This window comes from Mandrillus leucophaeus, unplaced genomic scaffold, assembly GCF_000951045.1.
Source record: "Mandrillus leucophaeus isolate KB7577 unplaced genomic scaffold, Mleu.le_1.0 Scaffold106, whole genome shotgun sequence".
NCBI classification, from domain to species: Eukaryota; Metazoa; Chordata; class Mammalia; order Primates; family Cercopithecidae; genus Mandrillus; species Mandrillus leucophaeus.
In genome coordinates this window covers 1,210,507-1,227,410 of record NW_012098765.1, presented here as the reverse complement: position 1 = coordinate 1,227,410, position 16,904 = coordinate 1,210,507, and the positions used below count along the sequence as shown (strand labels likewise).

Genomic DNA, 16,904 nt, shown 5'->3' with positions numbered 1-16,904 from the left:
TGCAAACACAGAAGCGACGACATCTATTTAATAAGGTTGTAGTAAGGATGAATGAGGTAATGCACAGAAAATGCCTAACCCACGGTAAAGGTACCCTAAGTCACCGCCTTTAAACCTCACAAGATAGTAGAGAGAAATAAACTGAGTTTCCACACATAAATGGCCTGACACAGAGACTCTCCATTCCCTACTTCCCACCCCTAAACACACAAACTCACACACACACACACTCACACACTCATTAAAAGGCATGAAGTTGCAGGGTGAGTGTATCTGCTGCCCCCTTACGGCCAGAGACAAGAATCACACTGTTCTCCTTTCCTAGGAGCCCAGAACCTGAACTCCGGGTGAAAAACCACCACGCCAGCCCTGCTCTTTCTTCTCTCTTCCATATTTCCCAACTTACCAAAAAAAAAAAAAAACAAAACAAAAACAAAAAACTACTGAGCAGATAAAATAATCTCAGTTCTCCAATCTCTCAACGAAATTCCCTCAGCAGGGACAGAAATCTGCAGGGGAGGTAAGGGAGATGCTACTTTGAGCAGGTTTCACCTCCTAGAGCCAGTTTCTTCTTTGCAAAATAGAGATAAAAGCTGCCTCACTGAGGTCTTGTGAGGATTAAATGATATCCTGTATGTAAAACACTAGCACAGATACTAGCACAGTGTCTGGCATACAGAGTAGCTACTCAATAAGTAATCCCAGATAATAATCACCCTGGTGGCCAAACACAGTAGCTCCCATGTGAAATCCCAGCTACTGGGGAGGCTGAGGCAGGAGGATCACTTGAGGCCAAAGATTCGAGACCGGACCAGGCAACATAGTGAGACAGACCCCCATCTCAAAAAAAGGAAGAAAAAAAATATTGGCCTGAGGAGACTCTTCTCTAACTCATAAGACCCTTTCTTTTAAAGAGGAGGAAACTGAGGCCCATAAAAAGGGAGAGATTTGGCCAGGGTCTCGGAAATCAGACCCTGATCAGTAGCTGAACCCAGACTGGAGCTCAAGCCTCCAGAGGAAGGGGAAGGAGAAAAGGAATATTTCAGCTCCCCTAGCTGCTGGGCAGGACACTGTCACTTTGCCAGGCTCCTCTTCCTGGGTCCCCACCTCCCTGGACATGCTTGGCCTTCCTCACACCCTCCTCACACCTTCCTCACCTCTGCACTCTCATGGACCACAGGACAACGCAGAAAGGGAACTCTGCTATTTTATTTGTTATGTGAAAGAGTCTGGGTGCTTGTCGGGTGCAGCTAGATGGTCAGTCCCTGAAGGCAAACAGGAGGCCTAAGAGGACACCCCAAGCAGGACCTTGCCTGGAGGATGCTGCACCAACAATCTGAGACTTTTCTAAGATGTTGAGGACCTCGGTCACTTTGATGCTCCCAATATGATGAAAATCTGCTAAAAGCTGCTTATGTTCACGAGCACAGCCCATGAGGAGGAAGGTGGTATTGAGAAACCCTGTAAGGAAGACAGGGAGAAGTCAGGAATACTTTCAAGACTCAAGAGCCCTGCCTTTAGCCAGGCGCAGTGGCTCACCCCGTAATCCCAGCACTTTGGGAGGCCGAGGTAGGTGGATCACTAGAGGACTTGAGGCCAGGAGGTCCAGACTAGCCTGGCCAACATGGCAAAACCCCGTCTCCCTTAAAAATACAAAAATTAGCCAGGCATGGTGGCACATGCCTATAATCCCAGCTACTTAGGAGGCTGGGGTATGAGAATCACTTGAATCTGGGAGGCAGAGGTTGCAGTGAGCCGAGATCGGACCACTGCACTCCAGCCTGGGCAACAGAGCAAGACTCCATCTCAAAATAAATAAATAAATAAATAAATAAATAAATAAATAAAAGACCCCTGCCTTCTTCCCAGAGGCCCCCTCACAAACCAGAACACCTGCTCTCCCATCAGAGACTTAGGCACCAGGCCCCTTCCCCTTCTTCCTTGGAATTCATGCGCCCTGTCCCTTGCAACCCCAATCCCATCTCCGGATCCCACCAGCCTCTCTGAGATGTGAAGGTGCTGGACAGCACCTGGCAGAGTAGGCATTTGATAAACAAAATTCCTTTCTTCTCACCTGCCTGAAGTTTTAAGGTGGAACTGTAACACGTAGAGGCAGCCAAGGGACAAGAATCAGTGGTGACAAAATTTGGGAGGCAATCCCTCGTGTGCTCGCCCACACAGGTCGGGCAGCTACGGGAAGCAGATATGATAGACTTAGGAGCGCTGGCCTTGAGTTTCACAAAAGGCTCCAAACTGGTGAGGTTGTTGCAGAGATAAGACCGGCAGACGCGACTGTAGGAGGCAATGGACACTCCCGGTGGGGAGACAAGGTAGGAGATTTGCGCGGGGTAAGACGAAGATGAGCTGCAGCCTTTAAAGCCCACAACTCCCCTTGCAGTCCCTGAGGAGCAGAGGATTGAGAGAGCTCGAATCAGTGTCACTGGCCTCACCCAGAGTCCTCCCTCCCCCTAGCTCTTTCTGCACCCACCCTGCCTGTCACAATCTTTGCCTCCCTCCCCAGCCCGTGTCCACTCAGTGCAGCTGCACAGGGCTCAGATGCTGGGGTCTCCATCTTGATCTCCTCATTCTTCCTGTGCAGGACGACCCCCGCCCCCACTCCTCTCTCCCTTGTGCCCTCCTCCAAGGATCTGTCCACCTCCATTCTACCCACTTATCCAGCCCACACCACAACCAGTGGAGCTGTGCCCCTCTCCTGCCAGTGTCTGACATTATCCAGAACATAAACAATGGCCAGGCACAGTGGCTCATGCCTGTAATCCTGACACTTTGGGAAGCCAAGGTGGGCAGATCACTTGAGCTCAGGAGTTTGAGACCAGCCTGGGCAACATAGTAAGACTCCCCATCTCAAAAAAAAAAATTGTTTATATATTTAGTAACTATGTGGAATTCCAGTCTAGAGTCCCTGGGTGCTGGGAGCAGAGCTGGGGGTCAGAAGAGCAAGCAAAAGGAAACGGATCAAACTTAACCTGCTTCACCTGTCTCAATGAACACTAGCGTCTCCTCGCAGCCCTCTTGCAGCTTACACACCATGTTCCTCATCAGAAGCCACTTCCAGTTATGGAAAGCAACAGCTCTGAATCTTGAGGCTGTTGCTTCATAGCACAAAAGAGCTCCAACCCCTAAAAAGAGAATGCTCTCCCAATCATTGGCCCCTCACATCACCTTCTGAGCCCTTGAACTGCCAACCAAGAGTTCAGTCCCCATAGGTCCTGTCCCCAGCGAAACCTAGATACCCAGCCCTCCTTCCACCAGTGACATGAATCCAGCCTCCCACCTTTCTGGGTCTTATAGCATCCAGCCCCACAGGACATACGAGGCAGAGTGGAGATGGCCCCCAGAAGGCAGAACAGCTGCACAAGTCTCAAATGCTGGGGTCCCATGGTCCTGTGTCTGGGTCCTGGGTGCTAGAGGTCAGTCTGAAATCAGTTTCAGTCTGGATCCCAAGCTCAGTTCCTGTCAGTCCCCAAATTCTTTGTCCACCTGTCTCTGGGTCACTGTTTCTGGAGCAGAAAGTTGATTGCGTCAGCTTCTGGGACATCGGCTCCCTCAGACCTTCTGGATCACAAGTCTTCCCATCTCCACTATCTGCCCTCCAGTCTAACCTGCACCACCCACCATGTTAGCTTCTCAAAGCAGGACTCTCGCTCTCCCACTTACGTCCTCCCATTGGACAAGGTGCTGAGCAGAGAATCCTGGCTTATTGATAATGCAGGCTGTTCTCCAGCCAGAGGCAATGAGATCAGAGCAACAAATAGATGCTTCAAACTCGTGTGTGTGGGTGGGGGTGTGTGTGTGTGTGTGTGTGTAAGTTAACATACCACTAAATAACCCTTGGTTCAATATGGAAATTTAAAAGTATTTAGAACTGAGGTCAGGAGTGGTGGCTCACGCCTGTAATCCCGTCACTTTGGGAGGCTGAGGCAGGCGGATCACCTGAGGTCAGGAGTCCAAGACCAGCCTGCCAACATGGTAAAACCCTGTCTCTACTAAAAAATATAAATTAGCCAGGGGTGGTGGCACGAGCCTATAGTGCCAGCTACTCAGGAGGCTGAAGCATGAGAATCGCTTGAACCCAGGAGGCGGGGGTTGCAGTGAACCAAGATCGTGCCACTGCACTCCAGCCTGGGCAACAGACAGGGACTCCATTTTTTAAAAAAAGTATTTAGAACTTAATAATAATAAACATACTACACAACACACACATTCACACACAGACATAGACACAGACAGACACACACACACACACACACACACACACACACACACACACATAAGTGCATGTAAAATCTGCTGAAAACTAAATAAGGTCTGAAGTCTAGTTAAAGAGTACTGTACACCAGCCCAGGCATCACGACAAAACGCCATCTCTACAAAATATACAAAAATTGGCCAGGCGTGGTGGCATGCACCTGTGGTCCCAGCCACTTGGGAGGCTGAGGTGGGAGGACGACTCGAGCCCCGGGGATGGAGGTTGCAGTGAGTAGAAATTGTACAAACAGTATTGTACAAATGTCAATTTCCTGCTTGTATACTATGGTTATATAAGATGCCCCTATAGGGAAGCTGGAGGAAGGATTCAAGGGACTCTGTGTACCACTTTTGCAACTTCCTATAAACCAATAATCATTTCAAAATTAAAGGGTTTTTAAAATATATACATCGAAATTTGAGACACAGCTAATGCAGTATTTAGGAGTAAATTTATACTTTTAAATACATGTATCAGGAAATATGAAGCATTAAAAAATAAATATGTTCACGAATTAGTTCGAGAAATTGTATAAGGAGCAACAAAACAAATCTCTCCTACCCCAAAAAAAAATGGAAATAAAGATGATAGCAGATATCAATGAAATAGTAAACAACAAACATCATTACAAAAAAGATCCATTTTATGAAAAGATTGAGTTAGTTCCCTGGCAAATCTGATCAAGGGAGATGATGCAGGCCGGCACAGTGGCTCATGCCTCTAATTCCAGTGCTTTGGGAGGCTGAGCCAGGAGGATCCCTTGAGGTCAGGAGTTCAAGACCAGCCTGGGCAACACAGTGGCTCATGCCGGTAATTCCAGTGCTTTGGGAGGCTGAGCCAGAAGGATTGCTCAAGGTCAGTAGTTTGAGACCAGCCTGGGCAACACCCTGTCTATACCAAAAAAAAAAGTTTAAAAATTAGCCAAGCATGGAGGTACCTGTAGTCCCAGCTACTCAGGAGGCTAATGTTGAAGGATCGCTTTAGCCTCAGAACACAAGGTCAGGAGTTCGAGACCAGCCTGGCCAACAAGGTGAAACACTGTCTCTACTAAAAATACAAAAATTAGCCAGGCATGGTGGCGCATGCCTGTAGTCCCAGCTACTACGGAGGCTGAGGCGGGAGGATCGCTTGAACCCGGAAGCTGGAGGTTGCAGTGAGCCAAGATCATGCCACTGCACTCCAGCCCAGGCAACGGAACAAGGCCCTGTCTCAAAAAAAAAAAAACAAAACAAGCAAACAAACAAAAACAGTGAAGAAATGCACAAACCCAACAATAACCAGAGAAATGCAATCTATCAAGTTGTACATCTATCATACTGCTAAGGATCAGAAAGCTGGGAAAAGACAAGTGTTGGCAGGAATGTGGGGATAAAGCAATCCTTGGCCCCTGCTGCTCATGGGATTATGTGGAGGTTTGGGGAATAAGACACTATTTCTGGACTCCGAGAAACACAGGAGCTTAGAGTTCTGACCAGGATCTCGGGCCCAAAGCAGCATTGCAGGGGTCTGACACTACATGATCAAATTGGGTTTATGAATACCCATTTCTAGTATGCCCTACATAGGTATTACAAAAATTTCCACCTTCATCTACAAAGGAACATGCACAATAATGCAGCATTTTCTTTTTTCTGAGACAGGGTCTCACTCTGTTGCCCAAGCTGGAGGGCAGTTGTGCTCACTGCAGCCCCCACCTGCCAGGCTCAAGCAATCCTCTCACATCAGCCACCCAAATAGCTGGGACTACAGGTCTGCGCCAACACACCTAGCTTTGTAGAGATGGGGTTTTTCCATGTTGCCCCAGCTGTTATCAAACTCCTGGGCTCAAGCAATCTACTCACCTAGGCCTCCCAAAGTGCTGGGATTACAGGCATGAGCTCCCGTGCCCAGTGAATGCAGCATTATTGTGGTGATGGTAGGTTGAGACAATGGGAGCTTCCCTCTCTGAGACCAAGTGAATGCAAAACATGCTGGGGATGTACACTATGGAATATCCCACAGGAGTTGGAAGCAGTTGATTAGACATACATAGGATGTGAGGCAGGGCACAGTGGCTCACGCCTGTAATCCCAGCACTTTGGGAGGCTGAGGCGGGCCGATCACTTGAGGTCAGGAGTTCAAGACCAGCCTGGTCAACATGGCAAAACCCCGACTCTACTAAAAATACAAAAATTAGTCGAGTGTGGTGGTGGGAGCCTGTAATCCCAGCTACTCAAGAGGCTGTGGCAGCAGGAGAATCACTTGAACCCGGGAGGTGGAGGGTGCAGTGAGCCAAGATCACACCATCGCACCCCAGCCTGGGCAGTAAGGAGGCCGAGACGGGCGGATCACCAAGTCAGGAGATCGACACCATCCTGGCTAACCCGGTGAAACCCCGTCTCTACTAAAAATATACAAAAAACTAGCCGGGCGAGGTGGCGGGTGCCTGTAGTCCCAGCTACTCGGGAGGCTGAGGCAGGAGAATGGCGTAAACCCGGAAGGCGGAGCTTGCAGTGAGCTGAGATCCGGCCACTGCACTCCAGCCTGGGCGACAGAGCGAGACTCCGTCTCAAAAAAAGAAAAAAATGTACGCATGATGACAGAATGACAGAATGTATACGTGGATAGATTGTAAAAGCAGAATGTTGATTATTTTCAATAGTAGATAACACAGTATCACTTGCATAAATTAAAAACTCAAACACAGGTTGGGTGTGGTGGTTCATGCCTGTGATCCCAGCGCTTTGGGAGGCCGAGGCAGGCAGTTCACTTCAGGCCAGGAGTTTGGGGCCAGACTGGCCAATATGGGAAAACCCCATCTCTTTAAAAAACAAAACAAAAAAAAAAACAAAAAAAAACCACTACACGCATCCTGGGAGAACACACACACAAACCAAAAGATACATATTATTAACCACTTCAGAATGAGAACTGCCTATAAGAAGGTTAGGGAATGAAAGTGGGGAATTGGTGGAAAATAACAGTGTAGGAGGGGTACAACGATGATAGACCTTGGCCTCGGGGACCCAGGTTGGAATCTTTACCCCTTCCCTTACTAGCTGTCCAATTTGTTGAACTCAGAGCCTACTACCTTGTTTATAAAATGGAGTATAATACATCTCATAGGGTCATTGTGAAGATCAATAAAATTATTATCATAAGTGTTAGGCAAATGCTAAGCTCTTTATAATCGTTACACTGTTCCTCCACCACCATCCCTCCCTCCCACACCCACTTCCTCTCACTCTCTCTCCACTACCTAAAGGATCAAGTTCATCCCCTTTAGCTGGCCTTTAAGCCTCCCCCGACGCCACCCCACCCCAGATCAGCGCCACCCAACCTTTCCAATTTTATCTAGGACAGCTCCCCTGCCCAGCAGTCCAGCTAGAGGTCACGTCGGCCACCCTTTTCTGTCTGCAATGCCTCAGACACACATGCTCTGTAACCCAGAAATCTGTGGCCAAGAAAGGTGCTAAGACCCACAGAAAAGCTGGGACACAGGTAAGAGAAACGAAGGCTGACAAAGGATCTCACGGCGGCGGGGACTAGGCCAATCAGAGAAGATGGCACACGCCAGCCTGAGATGCAGAACAACTGGACTCAATGAGCTGAGTACAAGTGGAGACGCAACCAGAAAAGACTGAAATGAAATTCTCAAGCAAAAAAAAAAAAAAAAAAAAAGGATGGAGCAGTAGTCAAGAGGGGATGCCACTCCTACAAAAGACAAATTGATGGAATGGAACCTTGCAGGGAGACAGAGGACCAGCAGAGAGAGGGAGGCGTAGGAAAATGAGGAGTGGGGCACAAAGGCGGGGTTCTCAGCGAGAAGAAGAGTCGATCTCAGAGGGGGGAAAAAGGGACACAGCGGGCTGCACAGAGAAAAGGGGCCAAGGCAGAGAAGATGGCGGGATGGCGTGAGGCGGAGCTCACAGAGATACCCAGAGAAGGCGACGATTACACAGAGGAGCCCCCAGAGGGGTGAACTCTTGAGGAAGATGAACGCGGAGGGTGGAGCTAGCCGGAAATTCAGAAAAACTAGAGGCGTCCCTAGCGAAGGAAGCAGGGAAGGGGCCAGGCTATCAGGGAATGAAGCACGGCAGAAAATAGGTCCGAGAGAAAGGGAAAATCAGAGATTAGGAAAATCACAACCAACACAAAGGCAGCTTGGGAGACACAAGGAAAGGGGTGCAATCTGAGGAAGGAGGGCCCGCTAAGCAAGCAGGGAAATCACAGGGCTGGGAGAGAACGCATAAAAGAAGGGTAGCTCAGGAGTTGTGGGGCACCGGAAGAGAAATAATAGAAAACGCGGGCGTCCACGCAGCAAAAACAAGCCACTCGCGAAGTTGAGGTAGAAGGCAAGCGAAGGCCAGAAGCGAGGCTACCCGTGGGCAGACCGGGCTTAGTCAACGCTCCGGGGGCGGGGCCAGGCGGGCCGTTCCTGGGGGGCGGGGCCAGCCTCGGTCCAAGAGGGGGTACTCGACGCCCCATTGGCCACCTGCCTTGAAAGAGGAAAGACAGTCTGGCCAGGCATGACGCGCGGAGGGAGGAGCAGGGGTGGTGCGAGACTCAACTCGAAGCGCTATTGGCAGGACTGATAGTCTTGCGCGCCAAGAAGCTGGCAGAAAGGAAGGGGCGGGACATCAGTTCAGGATCTCAAACCGCATTGGTCATTTGCCTGGGCGGACAGAGGCGATGCTTGAAGTTCATTGGTCCTTGTGAGACAGGGCAAGAAAAGCAGCGCGAGCTTGGCCGTTCCTCTGGCCACTTTCTCGCAGTGTCCTTGGCGTCTTCTTGACTGAATCTGACTCCATTGGAGGCTGTGGTAACCGTGAACCAGCTGCACGAACACGGCCCCTCCTGCCTTTCCGTCCTCCTCCCTCTTAGCTGGACTCCCTACCCCAGATATCCCCTCGCGCCCCTCCCGTCCTCGCGCCCCCTCTCCCCTTCCCCGCCTCGCGGGCCCCTTGGCGCGTCCCCGTGCTCCACTCGTTCCCTGGGGCACAGGAAGAGGGGAGGGGGGAATGCATGGAATTAATTGTTAGGAGTGGGCACAGGAGCAGGAAGTGCTGGACACAGCAACTGCACGGGTTTACGCAAAAACCTGAATAATGTGTGGGCGCAAGAGAGACATTAGTTCCCCGAGGAGAAGGTTTTTGGCCCAGATCAGGGCCTAGCACATGACAGGGGCTCAGTAACCATTTGTGGAATGAATGAAGGAATGAAGGAAAATAACTTGAAAGTGGGGCAGGTGGCGGGTGTGGTGGCTCACACCTGTAATCCCAACACTTTGGGAGGCTGAAGCAGGCAGGTCACTTGAGGTCAGGAATTCAAGATCAGCCTGGCCAACATGGTGAAACCTGTCTCTACTAAAAATACAAAAATTAGATGGGCATGGTGGCCCAGGCCTGTAATCCCAGATACTTGGGAGGCTGAGGCAGGAGAATTGCTTGAACCCAGGAGGTGGAGGTTGCAGTGAGCCGGGATCACACCACTGCACTCCAGCCTGGGCTACAGAGCAAGACTCCATCTCAAAACAAAAAAAAAGAAAGTGGGACAGGGGAGCCGAGCGCAGTGGCTCCAGCCTGTGGTCCCAGCTACTCGGGAGGCTGCGGCGGGAGGATTGCTTGAGCTCAGGAGGTGCAGGCTGCAGTGAGCCATGATCGGGCCACTGCGCTCCAGCCTGGGCAACAGAGCGAGACCCTGTCAATTAAAAAAAAAAAAAAAAGTGGAGCAGGGAATCCATGAGAAGAACGTAATTATTGGGGGTGTAAGAGAGGGTTCTGATTTAAAGGGGTACAAGAACAAAAGACTGAAGGAATGCAAGGAGGCAGTTGCTTTGCAGGGCATAGATGAGACTAAGAATTGAAATTGAACTAAGAATTGAAAGGGGCATAAAACTACCGGTAGGCATTGGATAAATGCATGACAGTACGGTGAGTGTTATTGAAGAGGATGCCAGGAAACACTGTTGGGATGGAACAGGGTGCTTGTGAAAAGGGGGTGTAGTACTCGCTGAAGCGGTATGGGAGGACTTGAGTAGGCCAGAACCTGGGATGTATGTGTGGGTGGGAAGGTGTTTGGACTGAAAGAAAAGAATGTTTGAATTGAAAGAATACAGAAGGCCAGGCACGGCAGCTCATGCCTGTGATCCTAGCACTGTGTGAGGCCAAGGCAGGAGGATCGCTTGAGCCCAGGAGTTCGAGACCAGCCTGGGAAACATAGTGAGACCTGTCTCTATGAAAATAAACAATTTTTTAAAATAAATTTTTTTTGACACGGAGTCTTGCTCTGTCACTGAGGCTAGAGTGCAGTGGCACGATCACAGCTCACTGCCAGCTCCGCCTCCCGGGTTCATGCCATTCTCCTGCCTCAGCCTCCCAAGTAGCTGGGACTACAGGCGCCCACTGCCACGCCCAGCTAATTTTTTGTATTTTTAGTAGAGACAGGGTTTCACCGTGTTAACCAGGATGATCTCGATCACCTGACCTCGTGATCCGCCTGCCTCAGCCTCCCAAAGTGCTGGGATTACAGGCTTGAGCCACCGCTCCCGGCCTAAAAAATTTTTAATTTAAAAAAGGGGGAGGAGAGTGCAGTGGCTGTAATTCCAGCACTTTGGGAGGCCGAGAGGCAGATCACTTGAGGCCAGGAATTCAAGACCAGCCTGGCCGACATGGTGAAACACCATCTCTACTAAACATACAAAAAAAAGAAAAAAATAGCCGGGCATGGTGGCTCATGCCTGTAATCCCAGCTACTTAGGAGGCTGAGGCAGGAGAATCGCTTGAACCTGGGTGGTGGAGGTTGCAGCGAGCCAAGATGATGGTGCCATGGCACTCCAGCCTGGGAGACAGAGTGAGACTTCATCTCAAAAAAAAAAAAAAAGAGGAAGAGGAGAGGGGTTTCTGAAGAAGGAAGATACCTGAGAAAGGTCATGGGGTAAAGAGGGGAGAAAGCCGGGGAAGAAGCCAGGATCAGGGCGGGGTCTAAAGAGGGGCAGAATGGAGACCTGCAGGTGTGGTCTCCAAGGCAGGAGGGTTGTTAGGGGCGGGCCCACCTGGCTATGCTCACCCTCCACTCCTGCCCCTAGATCCATGGAACCCAGTGACATGCCTGCTGGCTACCACTGCCCGTCAGACTCTGCCCCCCAGAATGAGACCAGAGACCCCCAGGGCACAGAGCTCATCCCCAGGAGAGCCATCAGCCGCTCTCCAACCTGCGCCCGCTGCCGCAACCACGGTGTCACCGCCCACCTCAAGGGCCACAAGCGCCTCTGCCTCTTCCAGGCTTGCGAGTGTCACAAATGTGTCCTCATCCTGTGAGTATGAGGTCTGGAAGGGGAGGAGGATGGGCCTCCTCCAAAGTGTGGCTGACCTTTGACTCGCAACTCCCCACTTTTAGGGAGCGCCGCAGGGTCATGGCTGCCCAGGTGGCCTTGCGTAGGCAGCAGGAGGCGCAGCTAAAGAAGCACCTGATGAGGAGAGGGGAAGCCTCTCCCAAAGCTCCCAACCACTTCAGAAAGGGAACCGCTCGACCACAGGTCCCCTGTGAGTGTCTCTGACCAGCGACAGGGCAGGGGTTTGGGTGTAGGAGGCAGATGTGGGGAAAAGAGGCCCAGCCCTGCTGCTGAATTGGTGTGCGACCTTGAACTAAGGGTTTCTACTCCCTCAGCCTCGGCTGTCCCAGCGTTGAGAGAAGTTCTGCAGCAAGTTCTGTGTGTCAAAAATGGGCTAGAGGCCAGGCGCAGTGGCTCACGCCTGTAATCCCAGCACTTTGGGAGGCTAAGGCAGGCAGACCACGAGGTCAAGAGATCGAGACCATCCTGGCCAATATGGTGAAACCCCGTCTCTACTAAAAATACAAAACTTGGGCCGGGCGCGGTGGCTGAAGCCTGTAATCCCAGCACTTTGGGAGGCCGAGACGGGCGGATCACGAGGTCGGGAGATCGAGACTATCCTGGCTAACCCGGTGAAACCCCATCTCTACTAAAAAATACAAAAAAAAAAAAAAACTAGCCAGGCGAGGTGGCGGGCGCCTGTAATCCCAGCTACTCGGGAGGCTGAGGCAGGAGAATGGCGTAAACCCAGGAGGCAGAGCTTGCAGTGAGCTGAGATCCGGCCACTGCACTCCAGTCTGGGCACAGAGCGAGACTCCGTCTCAAAAAAAAAAAAAAAATACAAAACTTAGCTGGGCTTGGTGGCGCACGCCTGTAGTCCCAGCTGCTCAGAAGGCTGAAGCAGGAGAATCACTCGAACCTGGGAGGTGGAAGTTGTAGTGAACCAAGATCGCGCCACTGCACTCCAGCCTGGGCAACAGAGCAAGACTCCATCTCAAAAAAATTAAAAAAGGGGCTAGATGGGGAAGATGAGAACTGTCTGGGGTTGGGGTAGGATAGGAGTCAGGAGAAAGGGCTTATTAGAGCTCTCCCTGGTCCTTCACAGCTGGAAAGGAGAACATAGCACCCCAGCCTCAGACCCCCCATGGGGCAGTCCTGCTGGCACCAACACCTCCTGGGAAGGTAAGGAGAGGCTGGGGCCTGAGAAAGTATCCCCCACCCTAGTTCCTACCCAGACCCTTTCTTCTGTGCCCTCAACACCTGGGTTCTAGCCCCAGCCCTGGTTTGCTGTGTAATCTGGTCAAATCACTGCTCTTCTCTAGGCAAAATGAGGGGAAAATGAGGGCCTCCCAGCTCTAAAGTTTTGGAGTTCTGCCCGCATCCCAGAATACACTCAATCCTTCTTCAGCCTTGTACCCAACTCCAGCATGTGCCCTCTGCCCCTACAGAACTCCTGTGGGCCTCTGCTGCTCAGCCGTCCCCCGGAAGCCTTGCCCTTGTCCTGGACTCCGGTGCCTCCTGGCCCTTGGGTTCCTGGACACTGGCTGCCTCCAGGCCTCTCCATGCCACCACCAGTGGTGTGCCGCTTGCTGTACCAAGAACCTGCTCTCTCTCTGCCTCCCTTCCCTGGTAAGGTGATAATTCAACATTCATTCAACAGATATTTGAGTGCCAATCTGCCACATATTGGAGAGGGAAGAGGAAGAAAGCACACATGGGGAGAGGGAGGAAAGAAACTATGACCGTGACCCCTATACACTCTGCATTCTTTTATTGTCATTAGGCTTTGACCCTGGCACCTCCCTCCAGCTGCCCACTCATGGGCCCTTCACCACCTGCCCAGGATCTCACCCAGTACTGACAGCTCCTCTTTCTGGAGAGCCCCAAGGGCCCCCTAGCCAACCCCGCACGTGAGTAGGGAGAGAAGGATGTGTATCATGAGCCTAAGCCTGTGCTGTGTCCAACCACAGTGCTGGTGTCCAACCACAGTGGATAATAAAGATGAAAAGGTTTCTGACTAATAGGCAAGGCAGAGCTCTCCTAGTACTGCCATTTCCTAGCTGTGATGCTTTGGACAATTATCTTTACCTCTCTGAGCCTGTTTTTCTATCAGTAAATTGGAGACACTATTACTTACCTCTCTGGTTGTTGTAAGAATTAGCAGTAATGGACCGGGCTCGGTGGCTCAAGCCTGTAATCCCAGCACTTTGGGAGGCTGAGGTGGGCAGATCACGAGGTCAGGAGATCCAGACCATCGTGGCTAACACGATGAAACCCTGTCTCTACTAAAAATACAAAAAATTAGCCAGGCGTGGTGGCGGGTGCCTGTAGCTCCAGCTGCTCGGGAGGCTGAGGCAGGAGAATAGCGTGAACCCGGGAGGTGGAGCTTATAGTGAGCTGAGATTGCCACCTGCACTCCAGGGTGGGCGACAGAGCAAGACTCCATCTCAAAAAACAAACAAACAAACAAAAGAATTAGCAATAATGTATGGAATAGACCCTTTAATGGTAGCTGTTATATCTGCTTAGACAGATTTGATGGGGTAAGATTGCCTGCTGATATGGGGGCGCACCAAGAGTTTGAGACCACCTGAGTGAGACCTCGTCTCTACCAAAAAATTAAAACAGCCAGGAATGGTGGTACACACCTGTTTTCCCAGCTACTTAGGAGGCTGAGGTGGGAAGATGGTGTAGGCCCAGGAATTCAAGCTTATGGTGAGCTATGATCACACCGCCACTGCACTCCAGCCTAGGTGACAGAGCAAGACCTTGTCTCAAAAAAAAAAAAAGAAAAAAAGACACCAGTGATTTCCCATAATCCTCACAGTAGCCCTGGGAGGAAAAAGCTGGCAAGGATTTTTACTTTACTGAAAACAATATAAATCAAGACACAGCTTAATGGCCCAGCAGGCTCTCAGATTCCCAGATAAAAACATGGCAAAACCCTGCCCCTCTTTCAATGTGTGCATGTCTGTTCATGTGTTTAATCACCCTGGCATCTTCTCTCCTTGTTTCTAGACACTCAACTCTGATACTCCAGCCCTGTGGCACCCCAGACCCTCTTCAGCTACAGCCACAGGTCCTGGGAAAGAAGTGGGATCTAGGGTCCTGGGAGGAGGTTGAGCCTGGGGAAGGGAAAAGCAGGAAACTGAAGGAAGCGGGGGCTGAGGAACACTTAGAGGGTAGGCAGAAGGTGGGGTTCCCAGTCTGCTTGTCTCCCTTTCCCTTGCAGGCCTCTGGAGCCTCTCGCCTGGCCCGGACATCTGCCCCCTCAGAGCGGCAGCTGCAGCAAGAGGCAGCTGAAGCCCTCGTGGGGCTGAAAGATTCATCCCAGGCTCCTCGTGTGACCCCTTCTGTGCCCCCTAACCCTGCCTGGATCTCCCTGCTTCACCCCTGTGGCCCACCAGGTAATGTGTTCCATGAAAGGAGAGGATGGGATAGGGATGGCTGGGAAATGGAGATCACTGAAGTACACAGGGACTAACCAAGGAGATGAGGGGGTCAGCAGGTTGAACGTCTTCAGGCCCAGGACCCCAAGCTCCTCAGCGTGGCCCCTGGGATTGCAGTTGAGAGTTATTCAGTGAATCAATTTTATCAGTTTGGCACTTGACAGCAAATTTCTTGATATCAAGGGAAGTGGGGCCTTGAGAAAGGCAGGGACTTGCCTAAGGGCATATAGCAAGACAGTGGTAGGGAACCCAACACTCTGTCTCTGGACCCAGGCTGCCTGCTGAAGTCTGGAGTGGGGTCTGGCCTGGGAGGAGGTCTGATAAGTGCCTTCAAGGAGCTTCCGTTCTAGTTGGGGAACCTGGATGCCTTCACAAGGCTCAGTGACAAACCTGGAGAAGACTGGAGGAACCTTGAAGAGTGAGAAACACCTAGGGGGACAGACAGGGAAAGCTGCGAATTCTCCTGTCCAAATAGTGAATCAGACAAACTGGCTTGGAGCAACTGCTAGAACAGAGGGAAAGGAGGCTGGAGAGGCTTCTGATATTGGAGACCCGGCATGCCAGGCTTACGTGTCTAGACCAGCAACTGTACATGAAGGGGAGCCAGGGAACATTTCTGAACTAAGCAAGGACAAACTCAGAGACCCTGAGCTTTAGAAAGACAAGTAGATGGCTTTGATGAAGGGTTTGGAGGAGGCAAGACTAGAGGTGGAAAAATTAGCAAGGAAGTCTGTGAAATCATCCAGGAGAACAATGATGAGGCCTGGATTGGATTCGGTAAAAAGAGGGGGTTGCTAGGAGGAAAAACGGATGTGACCTGATCCTGCCCGTTCCTTCTTGCCTGTAGCTCCTGCTGGAGGAAGAGGATTCCAGCCTGTTGGCCCCTGTCTTCGACCCAGCCCAGCCCCCTCCGTTGCTCTGCATATTGGCCGTCTGGGGTCCATCTCCCTCCTGAGCTAGAAACCTGGAGATGGAGGCTGCCTTGCTGTGGCAGGGAGGTGACAGCCTGCTGGCACTATATATTTAGTGTTTTACTTAGGGATTTATGCCTGGAATTTAATGTAGTACAAGCTTCGGGCTTTTTTGTTTGTTTGTTTAAGCTTTCAGGTGCTTCATTAGTTTGCAGTTCCTTTGGTAGTGTGGGCATTTCCTTGGCTGATGGTGGATATTCTTGTACCCTTCTTGGGTCCTGGGATCTCTTGAAATCCCCAATAAAGACAGAGTTGTGCTATTTAGGCTGACCAGTATCTATAAACGTGTTTGCATGAGTTTACATCCCAGGATTCCATGATTCTGTACGTACCTATGCACTCATGTCTGTCTCCATGCATGTGAAAACAGTAGAGTGTTTTCATTTTGTGTCTAGGTTTGTGTGAGTAAGTAAGAAATAAACCTTTGTTGTTTTAAGTCACTGAGATTTGGGGATTGTTACCACAGCCTAACCTAGTCTATCCGGACTGACAGAAAGGACTTGATCAATTCACTTCTCAAAGTGAAAAATCAGTTATCCAATAGCTACCATAGATAAACACAAACTTGGATTTTTTTCTTTGTCCAAGTAAGAAAAAATGATGTAAAGAAATAGCGGGGGATTCACTGATTAATTTCTAGTTCTGTGCCAGGCATAGACAGTTTCCAGCTGTCTAGAGGGGCTACAAATCGAAATGCCTACAGAGCTGAGCAGATCAAATAAATGAGTAAAGAAGGCCAGATGGACCCTGGCAAACTGAGAATGGATGCCCTGACTAAGGAGCAGCCTCCATTTGGCCCTAGCAGATTACTGCCAGGTGGGAATGTGGACTCAGTGTTGCTTCATCTTCTGATTTTTTCAAGAGAAACCGGAAAACTAGATTTCCATGTAAAACATCTTAAT

At 50.6% G+C, this 16,904-nt stretch overlaps 2 protein-coding genes across 3 annotated transcripts; one reads left to right on the top strand and one right to left on the bottom strand.

The window, feature by feature from the left end:
* Window positions 1-1,189: 1,189 nt before the first annotated feature.
* Window positions 1,190-8,669, bottom strand: LYPD4 (LY6/PLAUR domain containing 4). Of its 2 annotated transcripts, none has more exons than XM_011983204.1 (5): window positions 7,590-8,669; window positions 3,335-3,521; window positions 2,997-3,140; window positions 2,075-2,401; window positions 1,190-1,461 (listed from the first exon to the last, which is right to left on the bottom strand). In XM_011983204.1, exons 2-5 carry the CDS (start codon window positions 3,399-3,401, stop codon window positions 1,259-1,261), a joined length of 741 nt encoding a protein of 246 aa, XP_011838594.1. In that variant the 5' UTR covers window positions 3,402-3,521; window positions 7,590-8,669; the 3' UTR covers window positions 1,190-1,258. The 2 variants fall into 2 exon arrangements, with proteins under 2 accessions (XP_011838594.1, XP_011838601.1); XM_011983211.1 differs by lacking the exon at window positions 2,997-3,140 and adding an exon at window positions 3,624-3,699 and having other exon boundaries at window positions 3,296-3,521; window positions 7,590-7,739.
* Window positions 8,670-8,971: 302 nt separating this feature from the next.
* On the top strand, window positions 8,972-16,613 carry DMRTC2 (DMRT-like family C2). Its single transcript, XM_011983196.1, has 9 exons — window positions 8,972-9,071; window positions 11,337-11,564; window positions 11,648-11,793; window positions 12,688-12,764; window positions 13,031-13,211; window positions 13,366-13,492; window positions 14,601-14,661; window positions 14,815-14,989; window positions 15,879-16,613. Exons 2-9 carry the CDS (start codon window positions 11,341-11,343, stop codon window positions 15,989-15,991), a joined length of 1,104 nt encoding a protein of 367 aa, XP_011838586.1. The 5' UTR covers window positions 8,972-9,071; window positions 11,337-11,340; the 3' UTR covers window positions 15,992-16,613.
* Window positions 16,614-16,904: the final 291 nt, after the last annotated feature.

Excerpts from the sequence above, each read along its gene's own strand:
- DMRTC2 (XM_011983196.1), top strand. The coding sequence starts at position 11,341 with ATGGAACCCAGTGACATGCCTGCTGGCTACCACTGCCCGTCAGACTCT. Across the intron at positions 11,565-11,647 it reads CACAAATGTGTCCTCATCCT|GGAGCGCCGCAGGGTCATGG; the intron begins GTGAGTATGAGG and ends CCCCACTTTTAG. Across the intron at positions 14,662-14,814 it reads CTCTTCAGCTACAGCCACAG|GCCTCTGGAGCCTCTCGCCT; the intron begins GTCCTGGGAAAG and ends TTTCCCTTGCAG.
- LYPD4 (XM_011983204.1), bottom strand. The coding sequence starts at position 3,401 with ATGGGACCCCAGCATTTGAGACTTGTGCAGCTGTTCTGCCTTCTGGGG. Across the intron at positions 3,141-3,334 it reads GGCCATCTCCACTCTGCCTC|GGGTTGGAGCTCTTTTGTGC; the intron begins GTATGTCCTGTG and ends TTCTCTTTTTAG. Across the intron at positions 2,402-2,996 it reads GCTAGTGTTCATTGAGACAG|GGACTGCAAGGGGAGTTGTG; the intron begins GTGAAGCAGGTT and ends TCTGCTCCTCAG.